Genomic DNA, 22,114 nt, shown 5'->3' with positions numbered 1-22,114 from the left:
CAACAACCCTACCACCCTGCAACTCACCACTGGCAGCCCACTGGAGCTCAGCAGGTGTGAGCCTGGTCAGTACCTGCATAGGAGACCTCCTGGGAAAGCTAAGGTTGCTGCTGGAAGAGGTGTTAGAGGAGCCAGTAGGGGGCGCTCACCTGCGTACTGTGTGGGTGACGGGGAAACTATACTGGGGTATAAAAGGGTCAAAATGTCATTAAAAATCCCAGGGTATTTCTCAAAAAGAGTAGGGGTGTTACCCCGGTGTTCTGGCCAAATGTCCGCCTATTATAGCCTCCTAATACTCCCCATCTCTGAACTGGCTTCATCCCTGTGTTCTCCTTTCCACTGAGAGCTGGTGTGTGGGGAGAGTACTGGTGCATCATCCAGGTGGGGCTGCACACTGGTGGTGGTGGAGGGGAGTCCCCATTACCTGTAAAGCGCTTTGAGTGGAGTGTCCAGAAAAGTGCTACAGTGTATAAGTGATTTTTAAGGATTTTTTTTTAGCATTGCTGGGTTCAGTTCCAGACCTTCAGTGCTATCGGCGTGGATTTTGTATGTTTCTGCCGATGTTCATATAGGTTTCCTCTGCGTGCCCCAGTTTCCTCCTGCAGTCCAAAGACATACTGGTTGGTTAATTGGCTCATGGACAATAGGCCGTTGTGTGAGTGTGTATTTGCACTGTGATGGACAGGCATCTTGTCCAGCGTGTACCCCACCTTTCACCATCTGCTTGCCAAGATCTACAGTACGTGACCCTGAATTGGATTAAGCGGTTCGAAAATGGCTGGATGGATTGAACATAAGAGAAGTGGATTTGAGTGAAGAGCTGCCAGTACTTAAAGCATTATCAACAGATTTTTCTGTTAGTGAACAGGTACACTAGGTTCTGGACAGGATACTGTCTAATCTTTGGTGAAGCAGCGCAGCGCAGTCAAGTCTTTAATCCTTAGTATAATTTCTTATTTTCTAATATATGTCTTGATGTCTGTATCAGTTATGCTGTTTATCTCCTTACATCAAGTGATTTCATCAACATTCCATAATATTATTTTATGTTATAATGTGATGCTTTATTTGAGTCTAACAATATATCCTTTACTTACCTCTTTAAAATGCAAAGGAATTTGTAGAATAATTAAAATCACATAAGCAGCTGAGATTAATGTAATGGTGAAAAGACTGAACCCGTGAACAAAAGTAAATCTTTCAGGGAGAGAAGCGTTTAAATGTCTACCCGCAGTCTGACTCCCATATCTGTGGGAGGTGCAGTAGAAGTTACACTTGCAGTGTTGCATAACAAAGTTCAAACAAAAGATGCAAGAGACTGTGAAGATAAAAAAATGAAATGTCTGCACAATTCAGTGTACTCTGTGAAAATCTGTACAGAACAGAAGTTTCCAGTGCCATTTTAAACAAAATGTGTCTGCAGTGACATTGTCTTCAGTGAATTAAGCATTTCTAAGGAACAGCAGATAGGAGGAAAATGGATAATTAAGGGCAGAATCCTTGCCTCTTTGAAAAGTTCAGAACACTGAGGACCATGTGTGCAGCACTCTCCTGTAATACACCTCAGTCATCCACTGCCAGATCAGGTTATAATGAGCCTCCCTGCCACCCGCAGACTTGACTTCCAGCACGAACGACAGCTGTACTCGGTAAGCGAGCAGTTTGTCAAATCGCACTCTGCTCTTCAAGACGTGATGTTCTCTGTCCAGTTGCTGAGGAGAACAAAAGGGGAGACTTAACTTTTTTCACACTTCTTGTATAACTTCCGAAAGACAAATGCCAGCAACATCATATTCCGCATTAGAACAGCTCTCTTGTTATGGTCCTTCCATATACAGTATTGATGGTTTAAACTACTGTACATTAGTGATCTAGGTTTACATTTGTCTTGTTAATATTATGTATTACATACTGTTGCTAATATAAGCAGTTCATAACAAATGTTTTGCTTGTTCAGTGGGGGTCCCTTGGTTACAAATTCGTACTGTATTTCTGTTGATATTTTACTGTACTAATGCGCAAGTAAACAGGTTTACGGCAGCGTGGAACATCCTTTCCTGTCAGGGTCAAACGTCACGCAGACAGACCGTGTCTGTTCCACAGCAGACGGATGTTGCCGGCTCCACTCCAACCCATTGATTTCTTGTCTCTCACTTATGTTTTAGCTCAACCTATCCTGAAAGCTGATTAGATCGGTACCCTGTCTGCCACTGGTACAGTGTTTTATTGAAAAATTCTAACACTGAAGGCCGGTCCACAATCTAATGTAATAAATCCACGGACAGAGTTAAGTGTTTAAGATCTAATTGCAAATAAGATTAAATAAACAGCAACAATATCAGTAGATCAAGAATGGGCATGTGTTTTCTGTACAGTATATACTATAAAGTCACGAAAGTGCCTGTGAGTCCTTTGACAGAGAGGAGAGTGTAGTTTTACTTTGTTCTCACAAGCCTGGAGTGTTGTAATGTATTTAAGCAAGCCTTTTGTAATGCACTAAGTTTTGTCCATAACAATAGACATTACACATCCTACATTATACAGGTCTTCTGATATAACAGGTTCAGAACCCATTTGGTCCTTTGTAGCTTAATGTAAACAAAAGAGTAGAAACTATAAATAACTAACACATGCACTGCAATATCAGTGACATGGTTGAGTACTGCATATTCAGAACGTAGAGAGTGCTTTTTCACTCTGGAGCAATAGCCATGGCACAGAGTCTCTGCCTGAACCACCGACCGCGGCTGTTGTTTTGTACAGTATATATCGCTTTCAGTGTGTTTCAGGCCTCCAGCCCCTGAGGCTTAACGAGAGTGAATCCGATTCACAAGGTGACGCAAGACTTACAGGTAACAAGCTAGCGCAGGGACTTCGCTGTTCAGGATTCTGTGGCTCAAGTTGTCACACAAGAACACTGCAGTGGCTCACAAACGAGAGGAGGCCATTCAGGTCATCCAGCCCATGTAGGACTAGCTGATGCCTGGATCCTGGAAGAGCGTGGTAAGAGCACATACTGTAGCTGGGTGAGGTGTGTCATACTCCCGCAACCCTCTGTGTAAAAAACACCTCATCTGCAGTTTCTCAAAGCACTTCCATGTAGTTTCCACTCACAACACCCAGGTTGCGTTTCAGGAGAGTAACAGACTAAAGATTGGCTCGCCGTGTCACACAATGCAATTCAGTAACGTGTTTAGGTGAATAAATGCTGTAATTCCTAGGATTCTATTCATATAGTTAGTACTGTTTGAAAATCCGTCCACCTGTGATCCATCTCATTGAGAAAAACTGCAAATTCCATGTTAAATTAACCGAGCTTAGATGGGGGTTAGTTAAGTATGTCCCAGGGAGTTCTGTATCAGTGTCTCAATAAAAAAAGAGCTTCCAATCAAGGGTTACAGCGCTTTTGTTGATGATTTTAGTTCTTTATTGAGATCTAATAATTTCGCAGCACTGCACTGAGTTGTGAAGGCAAGGACCTGTGAGGGCCATCGGGCTGAAAGGCCGACTTGTTGTTTAGTTTTGGGTTGTGAAAGCTGGTAGCAGCTTTAGCTGAATCGGCTTATTTTGCTTCAGAGCCCCCTCTTTCACGTTTATGGAAATCGCCGTCATTTCCTATCGATTCTGAAGCAGGGTTTTTGAAGACAGAATTTCAATGCAGAGACGCGAGGCTCCACAGCAGCTGCTGGTTTAGAGAGACATTGTGATTCGTGCAGTGCCGATTCAAATCAGTTCAAGCAGGAGGTGTTCTGACTCCATCTTGAAGCCCAGATTAGAGGCACGTGGTGGGAATCTGGTGATATTTGATTAAGAAGTACAAAGGAAGAAGCTTCTCCCATCCCATGGATCCTTTATATGCAGTTGAAAGGGTTTGATCAGGCTTATTACACCAAACTTAATGGTTCTTTGACTGAGGAGGTTTTTCCCCGAGATCCGTATTCCTCAGTGGAGCTACTGTGAACTGCCCTCTGATTAAGTTCATCAGGTCAAAACAAAATCTGGCTTGAAGTCAGCACTTACATTAGCTTGGAAGTAAGTGTTGGTACCATGCAAAAATCAGGAAAAGACAACAAGCTCAGAAGTCTAAACAGCATCCTCAGTGATAGTGGGAATGAAACCGATTACTTTTCTGCTCCACCGAAAACATCTCACTTGCCTTCAGTGCAATTAGATTATTTTTTTTCACTCCTTCATTGTGACTTAAGTGCTGATATGGTCAGTATTGTCAAAGACTGGAACATTCACTGTTTGCCTTTGGACTATTAAAGGGAATTTTCTTGCCAAGTAAATCTGTTCATTAACACTCCAGTTGATTGCATAAAGGTTCAATGATCTGGCAGGTCAGATCATTGCTTCATCCAAGAACTGTCATACTGTATTTTATTTGGTCTTTTTGTGTTCTATGATTCTACGAAAATCCATTTTAAGATTTTGCTTGTGGCTTCTAAAAGCTACATCTTTAATACTGTGTTAGACAAAAGCTGAAACCAGTACAGTCTTGGTTCCCAGGTAAAGAAGAATATTGAAGAACACAGATGTTGAAATTGAAAATTGTTCCCTTTATTTGCTGGTAGAAAAAACAGCCAGAATGTGTCCATAAAATTATTAAATGTGACTGGAAACCCATGAAAATGCAAAACAGTTCTCTTCTGTCACATCTCCATGCATGCTCGGGAAAAAACAAGAAGAATTTGAATGTTAGAGACTGTTCAGTAACTTACAGTATTGTATACATTACAGGAGGTATTTGAGCACTACAGTTTAGGATAGTCAGAATTATAAATTGCAAAGATAAATGTAAAAGTGCAGACCTGTAATTTTAATAGTTAACAGGAGATACAAATGCGCGTGTGTGTGTGTGTGTGTGTGTGTGTGTGTGTGTGTGAATTTTATGTTGTCAGCTGAAGGTTGTGAGGAGGATGATGTGTGAAGGAAAGCAATCTAAGTCAATATCAGTGTGTGATGCACTATTTGGCCTCCAAACGGTTGTTCCGTAATGTCAGCATTTAATTAGAATTAACAACCATGCAAAACAGCAAAATCCTACCAAGTGATTTAAACTCTAATAGCTATTAAAAATGACCTTCAAATATTTATCAATTCATTGATACTTCAGCACTTTGACATTCTGAAATACTCTTGCATCAGTTACTGAAATATCATCAGGAATGGATTGTCTAAACTAATTTGCGTTGCAAAGTTGACAGCAGTAAACCTGTGACTTTGAGTGTTCCTGAAGATAAAGTAAATGGCCGGGGAACTAGGTCTGCAAAAGGTTGGCAGTGTGACTTGTCTGACATATCCATTGTCCGAGCAGTCTCTCTGAAATATTGCATGGTTGAGGTCGATAAGGGGAAGACAAGAACAGTGTGATAACAAGAGTTAAGCTGGACCAATATAGGCATTGCCCTTACTGAAAAATAGGGATTTATTTTTTCCTTGTGAGCACCCTGTGGGTAAAACACCCATTTCATAGGGAAAGAATTAGATGGGAAATTTGTCCATAAACTGCTCACAGCAAGACATATGCCAGAATTGCAGACAAATAAGTTATTTCTGATAACATGCCTCAGCAGGAGGGACAGAGATTTACAATAATTGCACAAATTCTATTGTTTATGATAAAGAAATTTCACTTACTGAGAACTCTTAGTCCTATTCTTATAGCTGCCTCATTTGAGGAAATCCGTTTTAAGAATTTAAAATTGTCAGTTTTTTTCATAATTTCCTTGTGTGTGATCTTTCTGAAGTGCCCAAAGAAGTGCTTTCAATGAGGGGATATTTTTATGGAAAGAGCAAGCAGCACAGCAGACATTTGAGAAAAACTCTTATAGGCAACTGGTGACATCAAGCACCTGCATGTTTTTTATTATTAATCTGGACTTTAAGACTGACTGCTAGAGTAACAGCTGTAACTTCAACAGTGCTGTGCAGTGATTCATTACTTATACTTCCACTTCAATGGAATCATTCCACTATGTGGGTTAGTGATGGTCAGGAACTTGAAAAAACATAGGGTTGTATCACTGATGCGTCCCTTTCTGCTGAGCAGAAATAATAGCTTTGACATTATGATCACATGTCCCTCTTCTGTGTGGTCTGTCCCTCTGTTATTCAATCTAAATAATATGTAGATAAATCTCAATCCTTTAATTATCAGTTTCAGCATACCTGCTACTAACCCTCAGTATTAGCTGTATGAATTGCTTTGTGTAACACTTGTGAAGACGCACTTTGCTACAGAGGAAGGAGTAGAGGTTAATTTCATGCTGAAAAGTAGAAAGAAAGAGAAGACATTGTTCTGTCCTTTTTCAGGTGTGTGTGTGTGTGAGAGAGAGAGATAAATTACAGGAGTGTAAAGCAAATGGCCATAAAGGACAGAGCAGGTGAGGAAGGGCACAGTGGGTGAGAAAGAATGTCCACATGAAGGGAGAAACAGGCAGAACTGTTTGTTGAAATAAGAATGATGAAGATGGACTGATTTGTACCCTTTATTGCTTGATAATATGGATTTGGTAAAAAGTCAAGGTGGAGACTGCAGCATCCTGCTCTTCGTCCTGTTCGCTATGTGGCTGGATCAAGCTTGTTCCAGATTGATACAAAGCCGTGTGAACCTTTGTGATCCATCACTGTTATTCCAGTAAAAGGGAAGCTGGAGGCTTTCGTGACTGTTAAAAGGAAAAATACTGTTAGGAGCTTGTTGTCTGGTGTGGTTCCGAAGGTGAATTCAGCCTGGTCAGTAATGGCTGTTATTAAAACCTTTTTTAATCCTCCCAGGGACAGTCCTGTGCCTGCAGAGGGAATCTGGGATGCGCAGACACAGAGACCTGAGTCTTCCGAACCATTTCAAAGCCCACCTGGCCTCACAGTCCAGCCTGAGAGAAGGGTGTCTGTAGAGTACAGACATCTAGATCGCTAGGAGGGTTTTCAAGATATTATACTTACAGTACAGTAAGTATACAGTACAACTTGTACAGTATACAGTATGTTACAGGTACTGTACAAGTTGTTTTTCCTCTACCAGCAAATTCATGCCAAAAAATAGTGTTTAGTAAAGGGGAGTGCAATATGCAGTTATGGGAGTACTAGAAAAAAATAAATGTGGAGTCATAATAAAACTCATCAAGCGACATTTACTTGTGAAATATTTCTCCCAGTTCAGTCCAATTCCTGCTTGTGTTTTGCAGATGACCCAGGAGCAGTACATCCTGGCTGCCCAGCCCAGCAGTCTTCAGAGGCCAGGCTGTGCCCCTGTATATCCTGTGGGAGTGTACGGCTGGAGAAAAAGATGTTTATACTTCTTTGTCCTGCTGCTGTTGGTCATCATGATTGTCAATCTGGCATTGACCATATGGATCCTGAAGGTCATGAATTTCACGGTGGTAAGTTACAGTTTAATTGAACTAAACAAGCATTTAACCAACTTAAATAATAATTATTTAAGTTGCTTGGTTATTTATTTTTGGTGCTGTATAAAATAAATATTAATTATTTCGGCGTTTTAGGTATGACTTAATGGAGGATTATGTGGATGTGGATTAAGATGTTGTGTTGATGTACATACTGTATACAATTTTTTTTCTGAAAAAATAAGTTTTGAAATTGTTCAGTGTATAGTGTTCATTTTTTACTAAATCCGCTTCTTCCAGTTCGGGGTCACAGGGGAGCTGGAGACTATCCTGGCAAGCAGCAGGCACAAGGCAGGATACACCCTGGGCAGGACACCAGTCCCTCACAGGGCAAAATGCAGGGTACACCCTGGACAGGACACCAGTCCCTCACAGGGCAAAATGCAGGGTACACCCTGGGCAGGACGCCACACAGACACACTCACACCAGGGCCAATTTTCCCGGAAGTCTTTAGACTACGGAAGGAAATCAGAGCACCTGGAGGAAAACCACATAAACACGAGAAGAACATACAAACTCCACACAGATAGCACTCCAGGTCCAGAATTGAACCCAGGACCTGTTCTTAGTACGGTATTTTCAGATCTTTAAAAAGTTGTTTTACTAGTATTTGTCTTTTACAGTAACTCCACTACCCTTTATATTGATGATGCACAGTCAGCAGGCATTTATCTCTGGAGATCAGCAGGATGATCCTAAACTGCTCCAAGGGCAATTTTTCTTTTTTTCTTCATTATGTCAGTGTTTTTAAAATTATGTTAAATGTCGGGCAAAGACAGCACTAGCAGATCTTTGAGGAACAGTGTAATTGCGAAGGCATGCTTTGACATGCTTTGTTAGGTCAGACAGAATTTATTTACTGCTTGTCAAATTAAAGGTAAAGGGCAACTTCAGTACTCTGGTAAATACCATTGCCAAAGACATCAATCCCAGTAAAGTGTTCTGAGAAAATGCTGTGGATAATTTTACGTGACCTAGTAAGCTTGCACATTTCTGTAAATCCCATCACAAACATTGTCAGTCTTGGTGGCCCATTTTACCCTATTTTTTCATCTGTACACAACAGTTTGTGATTAACCCCCCCCCCAAAAAAAATCTGACTGCTTTATGGTTCTGAAAGTTTAAAAGCAGCTACGGTATGTATAACATTTTTGCAGATGTACTGTATACTAGCAATCCTAATAACCCAGGAAGAAAGAAAAAGACACATCTTTGAATAAGCATTGGCACCAGGTGCTTTATTGTACGGATATTTGCAGTCAGGTGCAGGGGGATTTTAAAATCTGTCCTTCGAAGAAAACCCTTGTGTTTCCAGCAGTACAGTAGATGCCTTTTGTCTTCTTCCTTGGAGGTGTGCTCTGTTAATGAAGCGAAGAAGAGTCATGTAACTTTTTTTAGGACATACTCTAGGTGTATGTTCCCAACTTTGCCCTCCCCTTACAAATGTAACTGTAAATAAATGGATTTTGTAAAGAAAATGGAATTTCCTGTACATTGAAATCCCATTCCCTGCGCTGTGTTGGGCATGCCCGAAACACACTGTCCTAGGGGAGCTCCATCTTTACGGTCAGCTTTATTCCCCAAAGGGTGGAGCCACAGAATGAAAAGACATGTTTTTGTTCACGTTGCCAGGCATCTTAGCACAATCGATTATTCAATGGGAGGTGACATTTCCTCCCACTTCCTTTGACCAAGTACAGCTGATCAATGGCTGGAGGAAAAAGAATGATGGCCGAAGCAGGAACTGTAAGAGATATGGTAGCTTCGTTGTTGCAGATTATATACATTTCCAGGGTTTTGTGTAATTCGTTCATTCACCATCTTCATCTTCAGCTTTAATCATCCCACCGGTGGGCAGGACAGGCCTCTCCTGGACTATTTTTTCCTTAGTATACTTGTTAAAAAAATGGATTTAATTTAGATTCAAATGCTACCTACAGTACAGTAGCTCTCAAGAATACTATTATTCAGAAAAAAAAAATTCTGCTGGGGAAAAAGCTGAAACAACCATCCAGCACTGGAAGAAATGGAAGGCAAGAGCATATCAATAGACATCTTCACAGCCTGTTACTGTACTTACTGACGTTCAGTCTGTGCCAGGGTCAAACAGAAACATGTCTGATGATGTCGCAAAGATAAAAGACGCCTACGTCACGGCTGTCTAACATACTTACACTTCAAGGATTTATTCCAAAAGCCAAGGGTGTCTAAGTCACATCTGTTTTTAAACTCAGTACAGCGCCTTCGAATAAAGACACACCTACATAAAAGGCTTATGTGCACTGAAGTTTGTTACTGGAAATACAGTATGGTAGTTTCCAGAATGAAGTGACAAAGTTTAGCTTTTAAAAACATCTCTGGTATATTTTAAAATGTGAATGTTAGCTTCTTATCCTCCACTTTCCACTATGGAAGCTAAATGTTTCCTGTGAGAGAAATTCATTTTGATTTTAACAATGCTCTCCTAATCATGATTATTAAAAAGCTGAAAGCTGTAGAGCCTTGGGGTGGGCAATGCTTGTCATACTAATGGTCAAAAGCAGCCTGGTTCAAATCCGACTTCATTTTAATGCACAGAATAGTCCTCAGAGGAGTTAAAAGAGGCACTAAGGCCTCGAGTTGAAATTAAAATGGAATGCATTTTACACTGTTAATAAAGTAAGTTTAGGATAAAACATCAACATGGACTGAGGAGATGCAAATACTGTATCAACTTTCTACTGTATGTTAGCTGCAGTTCCTTTGCTCAGTAAAGGCTCCAGTTCAAAAGTGATTTTTTATATTGTTTCTGATTTTCTGAAGGGACTGAAATCCATTGTGCACCCTTAACCCTATCCCCTGTAACCCCTGTGCCATCAGAGGCAGCTGTCATAGCCTGATCTTGTGTTTTGTCGGAGAGTTTCATTATTTCTGGTGTGGATGAACCAATAGGAGGTCTGTGATTTCATCGTTCCTCCCCTCCCTCATGCGCGCTAATGACTGGCGGTTTAGGGCAGCAAGCTCTACTGTTCGGGTTTTGTGGGAAGTCAAAAAGATTAAACAAATGGATATCCTCAGAGAGGAAAAAATAAATAAAGTAGGAAAATTTACCAGAAGTGAGACACACGGCTTTCTGTTTTTCTTTACTGGGGAGAAGGGACAACACAAAAAGGATGAGACAAGATTCTGAGCAGCTACTGTCTGCTCTCACTGTGACCATTTTGTGCTGATGATCTTCTTGAACTATTCTACAGTATATCTCCCTGGTGATGCTCCCTGGTTACATGGTTATATATGACATATTTACATTTCATGCAAGTTTCTACAAAGAGTATTTGTCCCTTATCTTTACAAACATAAATATACATGGACAGATATTCTTAGATCATTTAAAATGCAGCTAGAAAGGATTTGGATTGTGTCTTCAAAAGGAAAACAGGACTATTGTTCTTTTTCCAGAGCGCATCCTGTATGGTGCACATACTGTACGTAAGTTCAAAATATATTAATTTCCAATTTGGCAGAGGAGGTTTCTCAATTAAGACAGTATTTACTGTCTTTACAAAAACATGAAATTGTAAATCCGAGTGAAACAAACATTCTATTGTATCACTTGGGCTGAAAGATGCTTTATTTTCAGTACATTTCTAACAGGGCTGGTTGCAAAATGCATTTGATAACAAGTCTTTATTTTCCTTGATAGATTTGTCACTTTTTCCCCATCTTGCACTACCGCTTTTGTTATTTCAAACTATGGCTGAGTCCATCTTGCGGGTGGAGGTCAGCATCTTCCTAGGTAAGACAGGGATGAAATGTACAGTGCAGTCTCTGAGACCTCTGTAGAGCCAGACCATGAGAGCAGAGTCTTAGTGCCATCTGTAGGATAAGCAGCAGAGGGTTCCAGCACACTTGGGTCTGAAGACCTCTGTATGCATTCAGACACCTTGCATCTTTCAATCAGTTATCTCATTAGTCTGCCTCTCTCTAGGTTGGATGAGTATTCTTTTTATTAAGTGATCACATTAGCTTTTAGAATATAAGTATATATTAGCTCACATAGGGAGCTGTGTCAGCACGCATAGGCTGCAAAGGAACAGGTGAAGGTTTATCCTCTGCCGAAAGAGAAGAAAAGAGATACAACATTTCGGCTGTGGGGTCTTCTTCGGGTTTTAGATGCCTTCGTCTTCAGACCTGAAGAAGGCTCCACCGCCGAAAAGTTGTATCTCTTTTCTTTTCCTTTCAGCATGGAATAAACCTTTACTCCTTCCTGTATTTATATTATGTGTCTATAATAATAGATATGTTTAAACTGCACTGCCACCACTAGTACCGCCTTCAATTGAAGCTACAGAGAGATTCTGAATGGAAGGTAGTCCCCACAGTTTCTGGACTTGTCGGCTGTGGTCAGCTTTGAGTTGAATAAGAGCAAGATCTCAGGAGAGGAGAGGACATATCATCACACTGACGTTTGAGAGAGAATTTTGAGTGAAAGCACCAGTCCTGTCCCGTGAAGCTGAAATGGAGTTGTCTGTCTTAGGCTTGGTGATAGTCCTTCAGAAAAGCTAATTGCTACAGTAAGTTTTTATCTTTTATTAACTTAAGATATTTTACTTTCTAGTGCATTGGTTTAGCTTTGTTTTCCTCTTTCAGGTGTGCTTACCTGTGCATTTCTGTTTATAAAATCACATCCCTCTAGCTTGTACATAACAGATTGTGGAAGGTTTATTTAGAAACAGGTGTCTGTTACCCCTTAAAGAGAGTGTGACCTTACAGCTCAGCATCATTATCATACAGTACTGTACGTGAATGTAAAACAGGAAGCAGAGAACAGAAGGCTATCCAATTTCTAATCAAACCTTGCTGAACATGAACAAAAAGCTACTTGAGATCTCTAAAATGTATACAAATGTAAAAAATATCTTAAAGACATAAAGATGTCTTAAAATGGTTTGAAGATCTGCAAAAATACATTTACTACATTTTTGTAGTAACACTTGAGGATATGTAGACAGAGTACCATTCACCCCCTTTGAATTATGCTATTATTTTGTTGAATTACAAATGATGTACAGTATAAACATGTTTTAAAGGGAATATTTCTTAATCTAACCTTGAGTTGAGTGCTAAAACTGAATGCTGCAAAAACTGAAAAGAAAAATCCAAAACTTAAATTTGGTCAATGCCTAAAAGTATTAAACCCCTCCCCCCTGCTCCCCCAAGTCAGTACATGACAGAGGCCCATCCTTGTAAAATTGTCTGGGACTGCATTTTAAAGGAACCCGTGTGAAGGTCAAGTTAAAAAGCACATTATTGCAAGAGTTCATGTTTGTACTGTATATCCGAAGTTAAACATGATGCATATTATAAACTTTCAGCTCCTGAAGCTGTATGCTTTCAGTTTTGTTTTTTTAGGTTTTCTACCAGATCTTGTTTGAAAGAGACCTTGTTGTGGTGTGAACAACAAGTATTGCTGGTAATTTTGAAAATCATGTCACATTTGTGGTTTCGAAGCCTTAACGTTGAATAGTGATCCATCAATGGCCATATGGGGAACAGCTGCTGATTCTACTGATTGTGTCACACATCTAGACATGTGAGAAGAAAATACTTTAAAAGCTAATCCAGTCTGTGGAGGATGCTGTTACAGTACGTGTCTGATATTTTACTCATATACAGTATTTTATCTTTTCATGACATAGCATGGGAATTCCGTGTTTGGAATGAGAAGACAAACCTGTCAGTTCAGGACTTAAGCGTGTGCAATGTTTGTTAAAAATAACCTGGGCGGGTTTTTTTTTTATTTTGAGTCCACACATGCTTGGAACGAATGCGTCTGAAGTACGGTTGTTATTTTGGCTCACTTTCTTTTTCATTCCATGCACATTTTTTGGAAGGCTGGTGTCTTTGCTGAGTCTCACCACATTAATAGCATTCATGGTCTGTGCAGCTGTCAGCCCGGCGTGATTCTCACTCACCCTGGATCCAAGGCATTGCTCATTCTGCCACTCAATGTCATGTTCGCTCACAAAATGCGTAGCGGTTTAGCTTAAACATGTTTGATGTAGTGTAGAAATCCCCCCCCCCCTTTTTTTATACAGTAGGTGTCTTAATTCAGTGTATCGAAAATATACAGCGAGCTGGATTCAATAGTGAGATTCTTGATGAAACACTATTTTTTTCTCTGACATGCATAACAGAATCCTGTCTTCGCACCCCGAGTCTCCCTGCACAGCCCACGCCAGCCTTCATTTTTTTTTTTCGGATTCAGCCGCAGCTGTGATACTGCTCGAAATACAGTAGGTATTCTTGCAAATAGGAAAGCAAACTTCCCAAAATAAAAAACAACAGATGCGAGACGTAGAAAAACCATGTCTGTCGTGCATTTGAATTGGGTTCTTGAATAATTTTAGGAGCTAGTAAAGGAGAACACAAGCGTAGAAATGTATAGACCGATAAATTGCCAGTGTCAAGTGTCATTGTGGAGACTCACAAACTAACCTGGACGAAGATGTCACTTATGGAACAATTTGCACATGCACATTTAAAATGCAGCAAACACCTTATTTGGGTCCATATAATTGTCACGAAGTGTAAATCAGGACCCTCTGCAGACGGCAGAATCCGGAAGGGAGTGAAACGGACACGGGGAGGAGAGGACGAGGAACTGGAGAGAATCGGACACAGGGGAGAGAGGACTGGGAACGGGGCTGGTAGACGAACGGGGGGGCGTGTCGACAGTGCACTGGTGCTCGGGGAGGGGGGAGGGCGTGGTCCGGGCGAAAGTGCAAAGGGAGATCCAGGGTGAAAGCAAGTGTCCGGAACCGAGTAATCCACCCATGACAGAGACGACAAAAGTTAAAGAGCGGAGCAGGATCCGGTGCAGGGTCGGGGGAATAAAAAGGGGTAACGGGCCAGGCGCTCCCAGCCCTGGACCCAGATGGTCAGGACGCCGTGGTGAAGCCGATGCCATCGGGTCTCTCCTGGACTCGCTGGTAGGCGGGCTTCTGGGCGTCCATCTTCCAAAGCTGAGCCCAGAATGGCTCTTATAGGGAGGGGCTGGAACAGGAGGCAGGTGGAAAAATCAACACAGACAAGGTAGAGCTGGAGTGACCTTAAGAGGAGGGACTTACGACCGTGACAATATTAATCATCATCATGATTATCATTTCTTATATAGTGCTTTCAAAAATATGCACTTTACAGCAGGTGTACATGTGTACAGTATGTAAACCTTTGTGTCAGTAAAGCAATGTGTCATTCTGGTGTTCAGATGAAGTTGTCTTTCTTGCCAGAAACTGACCCCAGGCTTTAGCTAATTTTTTCCCTTATCTCTTAAAGTGCAGTTAGGGTCACTGATGAAGATTAAGCTCCTATACCTCTCTGTCTTAGACACATGCTGTACTGTATGCTTCAGTCTTTATTATAGTTCATACTCAGCAAATTCTAGAGGAATGTTGCATTATGAACATTTTGCTGCGCTTCAGAAAGGATCAGCTTTACCAGCTTTGACCAGCTGCAAAGCAAGGCAGACTCACATGTTTCTGTGACACCATTCTGTCCCAGAAAATTGATAGGTTCCTTAACCACAGAGTGAAGATATTTTCTTTTCAGAGCAAATCCCTAATGTATTTTGCTGGTCATCCTGTAGAATACAGCTGTAAGAATCAACAAAAGATACCAAGCTTATCGTCCATTGCTTACCAATGTGATTTGAGGCACAATGTGCAATTTGAACTATTTCCATGCTGTTTTTGAACTGGGCATGTATTTATAAGAAAAACATTGTTATTAAGACTGGTGATTCACACATTCTCCCTGCATTCCACAACCGACAGCTGTGAACCCAGACTGAACTCGTGTCTACAGTATATATTGAAATTGATAACTCATGTGACAGCATGTTGTTGTCTAGGATCTGAAAGGAAAAGCAGTTAGTTGTGAGTATCAGACAAACACTTTTTGTTAGAGTTATTTAATGTCTCTCACACCTGAAGAAGGCTCCACGGCAGAAACGTTGTGTTTTCTCTCTTCTTTTTTTCAGCATGGAATAAACCTATTACTTGTTCCTTATTTAATGTCTTATGCATTCCATCATGTACAACGTACTAGGAACCTCACCTCATAGCAAACAAGTGGAAGAAATTTGCAGTGACTGAAGATAGAATGCTCAGTTCTCTGAATGAAAACAATTTCAGGTATAGACCCGATTTGTTTTCCCAGTCTGTAGGGGTAGGGGCTGAGGTACTGTATGTTGACCAAAGATTTATGACAGAGTGGAATGAGTATTTGATTTAATACCCTGTGCATTGACCTTTTTGTTTTTCTCAGGCAGGCTATGACATTCATCACTGCTCAGGTGTCCTGTACTAATTGATAAAAAAATATAGAAACATTAACCTGGACATATAGGTTAATATATTAAGCAACCAGTTCCACAAAAGCAATAATTTAACTAATTCTAGGGACTAGAAAACAAAAAAACATCAGTACATAAATATGCAATTTAAAAGTAAGGCTGTCTTTACAATGGTCAAGTGACCACTTCAAAGAAACTACAGTGTGCGAAAACAGTCCAAGAAGACATCGCCAAAATCACAAGAAGAAATAACATTATCTGGCTGTTCCTAGTCCCCATGAACATAGGTCACATGTGAGATGAACTCGGCATACTGTAAAAGCAATGATTTTCAAAAATGTTTCTAGAAAAAAAGTTTCTATATAGAATATAGTTTATACTGGATAGAAAACTGTAGAGTTCCAAAGTATGATTCAACACTGTCTAATATAATGTATTAAATTATTGCATTTTTTAGTTGATCATGCTTTATATTATTTTTGTATCCATTAGCAATAGTGAATGTATCTAAAACAGCAGATGGAAATCCAATGAGGAATAAAATTGATCTAGGACAGAGCAATTTAGCTGCTGATGAAAATGACAGCTCTGAGGTATGATAAATACAATCTTGATATAAGCACTGCAAGACAGATGTTGAACAATATGGCCCTCCTACTTTCAGGCTATTTTAGAATGGTAGTTTTGTGTGCCTGATCAGTGAGAGGGGTTTTTGTGTGTGTTGTGGTGCCAAATGTGTGGGCTGATAGTCCGTTATGCAAGTGGTCACTTTTTTTAAGGAGTTGTTCTGTCTGGAAACAACTATAATCAACTGACAAAATCTACGTAGCTTCTGAGACAGTCCTGACACTGTACAGGCAGAATAAATCCTTGACTCTGTGTACAGTACTTATCACTCCTGTCCACACACAGGGCACTCTGTCATGAAAGGGGGCCAAGCGCTCTGGGTGGCTGGGAGTTTTCAGTGTTGCGGGTCATAGTCCCACCATCCCCATGACTGTACTCAGGGCTCACAGTGTGGCAGGAGGAGGATGATGGATTGGCAGGTGGCATCTGACAGGATGTGTGGAGGCAATGTGCACCTCGTCCGTCCTGGAGTCGGCTGCAAAGCTGTGCAGACTGAGAGCTGCTGATTCCAGGGACTTTTTTCACTTCATTGTGCTGCTGCTGTGTAACAGCTTGCTGTTTCATGAGAAAGCTGGGTTGCCTTGCAATATTATCTTTTAATCCAAAAATCAGAAGCTACATAGTCATTTTGCATTATTAATATTTTTAACTGTTGAAATATGGTTGCATGTGAATGTGTGGCTCTAGGAATTAGGCCTCTATCCAAATAAAGAGCACTGGAAGGTTACAGACAGACATTGAAGATCCTAGGAAGCTGCAGCTCAGTGTAGAGATGAAGCAATAATGAAAACAATCAGTGCAAAAATGTCAGAATTCACAGTTCAAACAACAAAGTCCTGAATTTATGCAGACTGCAGAATTCCAGTTACTTTTTAAAGTCTGGAATTTTAAAAGAAGCACTTTTGTTTGTTTTAAGACATCTTTGCGTGGTTAATTATAAGAACAATTTAATAGTCCATAGTAAAAATTTCACAGATCAGTGAACTTTACCAAAAATGAATGACAGTACTATATAATAACAATTGGTCATAAACATAAAAATCTGGAAATCTATGTTCTTGCCCGGTATAGTACACTTGTGTATTATCAATAATTTGTAAATGAAATAAGTAAAATATAATTTGTCTTTATCAAGCATTTAAGCACAGACTCTTTACTTCAAAATGTTTTTTATAAATATTATATTATAAATAAAGGATAAAAACAATTATATCATGCAGTTGTGTCTCTATGTGCTCAGTATGTAGAGAAAACCAGAGAGCATTACATCATGTAGAAAATAATTACAACAAAAGCAAAAATAAAATTTAACAATCAATCATTTTTTCTCTAGGTTTATGCTGTCTGTGTACTGGTAAATATTTTGCATATTCTTCTTTTGTGCTGATTACCTTTCTGATAGGAACTTTTAATTACATTTTACATGTACATTTTGTTGTTTGGAGTTAAAAAATGGTCAGCTTGTATGTTTTGGAGAGTGAAATTAAGCTGGAGAGCCTGTGCTTGCAGAGTGCATTGGTTCCCTTTCAAACTTCAAGTGCAACTCTGCTAATCCAAAAGGCATTCAGGCTTAAAGTCTTAAGATATGGGTGGTCAAGTAGGAAATGACCTTTGAGAGAGTCTACAACACTGTATGGCAGATAAAAATATGCTGCAGCAGTAATTAAAGTAAGTGGAGGAAAATGTATATATGTATAATCATGTATATATGCATAATCACGCTTAACTTAATTCTACTACTACTGTAGCAATGTTTCAAATCATCTAGAAAATTGTGATGAGTATATTATGCAAGCAGCTCCTAGTATTCATGCTCATGGAAAAATAGCACAAATTAAACATACCATAGTGTTTCCAGCTTTATATTGTCAATATTTTCATCAAGTCAACATTGACGACAATTATGTCAGTTTTCCTTGAGGGCAATTTTCCATTCATGGAAAACATTCTCCGGGATTTTAGAATGTTACAAAGGCAGTAATTGAGAGGAGACTGTTAAAACTATCTTGCTTATTCAGTAGATAAGCAGGTGAGAGAATAGAAAATGATGTAAAGAATAAAACAAATAATTTTAGGATGTATAAACCACCATACAATACAGTACCATTTGTTGTTTGTAGTTTGTTAATTTAGTGTTTTTGCTAATTTTTCAAATGTGTCTGGCTTGCCTGGTGATCTCAAATGCACATGAAAAATAACAGAACCAAGCTTCATTTTCATAAGTTCCAAAGTTCAAAAGTAGTTTTCATACAGTAAATTGATCCATGTAGTGTCTAGTGAGCTGGTGTGTGGGAAGTGTCCTCATGTTTGATGAGTTGCAGTTGTGAGTTTTAACCATTTCACCTTTGTTCTTTGCAAGTGGAATGAGTTTCAGTACTCCCTCACACAAGTCACTTGATGACCTTACCCTCCCTCAGATTAGTACCGAAGTGCAAAACTAGATCTTTTTAAGTATGATACATTCCTAAGGGACATCTGTATTGGAAATCTAATGCCTAAATTCCATAGGCACCGGGATGTTTCAGTTATTAGATTCATGTCTACAGTCAACAGAGACCTGTGTGGAGACAGCAGTTTCTTCAAGAAGGTAGCATTTGAGGGCTTGTCACCTAAGAGAATCCCTCACACTTTTAAAACAAAGTTTCTTGCACAAAGTGCAAATCTCAATGGCATTTGTTTCTTTTCAGTTTTTTTTTTCAGGTTAATAATTTATTTAGTTGATGAGAAGTGTCTTGGGAAATTTCTTCACAATGAAAAACTTCTTATCTTTGCAGATATGTACCTGAATTCAGGCTGCTTCTGTGCTGAAGGGTTTGCCTTAAGTATTACTTTCAACTCCTGCTGTGCATTTTGTTGAGTTTATAACAAGTGGCTTTCCTGCTTATAATTCCATAATGCTATGTATAAAATATAGCATAGAGCTGACACAAGGTTGAAATTGCAGTTTTTATTATGTAACCATTATCACTGCATTTCTGAAATGCTGATGCCTACCATATGATTTTTAAATCAGTTTATGCCTCAGTAAAATCTTCACCACACGTTCTATCTATCACCCATCACCTTCTGATATTCAGCTCTTATCTCTGATCCCTAACTTTCTTTCCAGATTCCTGCCTTCATGACCTGAATGAAATCATGCTAATGTCCTTCTACACAAAGTGTAGATTAACAGACCGGTGATGGAAAAGTAGACAAAAAACAGTTTTTTTTCTAAATCATTGTGTTTAAAGAATGATTAATTTGTGTTATGTTCTGTAGTACTTTACAAAGTTTAGTTAAAACTTAATAACATTAACATAATTAAACTCTTTAATATTTTAAATAATGGTGCTGATTGCCCATCCCTTGTACTGGACTTATTTACTGTACCTCCTTCAACACTGGGGAGAGTGAAGGCCATGAGATAGTGTGAACCATGAATTCTTTGTACTCTTGGTGCTAATGGGCCCAGTGCACTCTTTCTGTAAAAGTAGGAGTGCAGTGCAAAAATTGTATTTGATTTGGAACCGTTTCTTAACATTTGTTTGTCCTTTATTGCTCTCCATTCAGGCAGATCTCTCAGATGTGGATGGGAGATGTGTTTCCTGTTTGTGTCTACTCTGGAGGGAAGTATAGGTTCAGTTGTATGCTTTACTGAGCTACCATCATATCATTAGTATTAATGTTGCTATCTATATTTAACATTGAGAGAGGTCTATAACTCCTGAAGTTAAAGGGTCATCCCCTTTCGTTTCCAATAGTGTTTTTGGTTTCTGTGCAAAGTATGTACTGTATTTCTTCAAGAAAATTGAAAAGAGAAACATCACTGTGCGTCATCTAATATCAGTGGGCCTCTGTGGTCCCTCAGGGTTGGAACAGAAGTGGTGAAGTGTCAAGTGGCAGTGGCAGTAGTAAAGGAATGGCAAGTGGGCAGCAGCGTGCATTCATGGATTTCAAATTCCAGATATGACACTGCTGTTGTGCCTTTGAGCAAGACACTTCACCTGAATTGTTGCAGTAAAATACACTGTTGCACATATGACAATGTAAGTCACCTGTGAAAAAGAGATTATCCAAATAAATTATAAAGTAAAGAAGGTTCTTCTGTCCTACTCATCAATTTATTCAGGTAAATAAGCTCCTCTGTAATATTACAAATACATTACAAGATTTTTTATTGTCTCTGTTTTGGCTCTTGCCTAATCATGTTTCAAGAGAGGTTCTGCAGACTATACTGGAAGAAGAGATTACTATTGATATCAGCAAGAAGACATCCAACGAAGCAGGCCTCCCAGATAATCATGCTGCTGCTACCAAAAAGTGCAATTCGAAAACATAGCCCTCCACTTATCTTTCACTCCTACTGTACATGTCCAGGCATTACAAAATGAGACAGAATGGAAATTCATCTGATGCTTCATGGTATTATAATACATGTTCCTGCATCCACCCTTAACAATAAGTTATTTGCTGCATATTGATGGATTTATGGGTCATGTTGCCTGTGTAGCTGTGTACTTGTGGTCACAGCCATTTTGGAGTGTGGGCAATATTTTAGGCAGTTCGTCCTACAGTATGTCATTACACAAGGCTGGCCAGATCTTGCTTGAACATTGGTGTTTTGTATCAGTTGTTAGTTGATTTCACATTGTGAATCATCCATATCAAGCCGTAATTTCTTTAAAACCATTGAATGTGTATGCCTTCTATGTGTGCAAAAGTCATATGTCTTGTCACATTGCACTCAGAGAGAAAAGTGTAATGCAAAAAGTCCTAATCTCTAACATCTGTTCAGGCAAGTCTCAACCTCACATAACATCATGACTCACAGTCATTTAGCATTGAATAATTCATAGGCATGAGAACAAATGTTGTGTTTTAAAGTGTTTCTCCATACTCTTATTGTTAAATAATAAGGGGGAAAACGGTGCATTAAGTTAATCTCAGTGTGACTCAAAGGGTAACGAGATCAGAATGCCTTTTCCCAGGAGACAGGAATGCAGTGTTTGACAGAACAAATGGCGGAGGATCTGCAAAGGTCCCCAGGGCCACAACAGCTGACATTCTGAGTTTTCATAGTGCAATTAATTTACAGTTAATCAGTGTACATTAAAGACACTGGATGCTGAGCATGTGTGCTTAGTTTGTATATTGAAGAAAATTGGACGAGGTCTTGAATTTCAGTTTTTTTTTCTCATCAGCATTTACACCAGCAAAAAAGACCATTTTAATTAATATAAAAACAGGTAAACAACTTCTTGACACTAGCGAGATGAAAGGGATTATTATTAACTAAAACTTAGTTGACTTATTCAAACAATTCTAAGTGTATGTTTGTTTTGTAACGTGGAGAAATAATTCTCACACAAAAAAGAAGACTCAAACGATGTGCACATACAGTATCACAAGTTGAGTCCCACAGTGCACACAGCAGGGTTAGCAACTGATGAAGTACTGGTGCACATCTGCAAGCACACAGGCACAACCAGGCAAGCCACAGGTTTGTTGTTGTATAGTAAACCAAGCCTACCCTAGCCAGCTCATGCCCAAACAGCCTCTGCAGTACCTTGCCAGTCTTCTGGCTTAATGTGTGACACCTCCAGGGTAAGCAAATTACACTTTCAATGAGTACAGCATTGTGTATGAAAAGGAGTGAATACTAGTCCTTCCAATGCCTTAGAAGGAATGAAAGCTTTTGTTTTTTTCTCTGCCTTAATTATTGTTTTATTGTGCCCAATTATGATCACTCGGTGGATTAAG

The 22,114-nt window shown here is 39.6% G+C and overlaps 1 protein-coding gene across 1 annotated transcript in view; it reads left to right on the top strand.

The window, feature by feature from the left end:
- sgcz (sarcoglycan zeta) overlaps positions 1 to 22,114 on the top strand; it is a 209,328-nt gene that overhangs the window by 108,461 nt on the left and 78,753 nt on the right. Inside the window, exon 2 of the mRNA XM_088910615.1 lies at positions 7,188 to 7,382. Within this exon, the coding sequence (XP_088766741.1) occupies positions 7,188 to 7,382 (195 nt within the window). The remainder of the gene's footprint in view (positions 1 to 7,187; positions 7,383 to 22,114) is intronic.

Source organism: Atractosteus spatula, chromosome 1, assembly GCF_055471065.1.
Source record: "Atractosteus spatula isolate fAtrSpa1 chromosome 1, fAtrSpa1.hap1, whole genome shotgun sequence".
In the NCBI taxonomy this organism is placed as follows: Eukaryota; Metazoa; Chordata; class Actinopteri; order Semionotiformes; family Lepisosteidae; genus Atractosteus; species Atractosteus spatula.
This window is presented reverse-complemented; position numbering and strand designations above follow the sequence as displayed.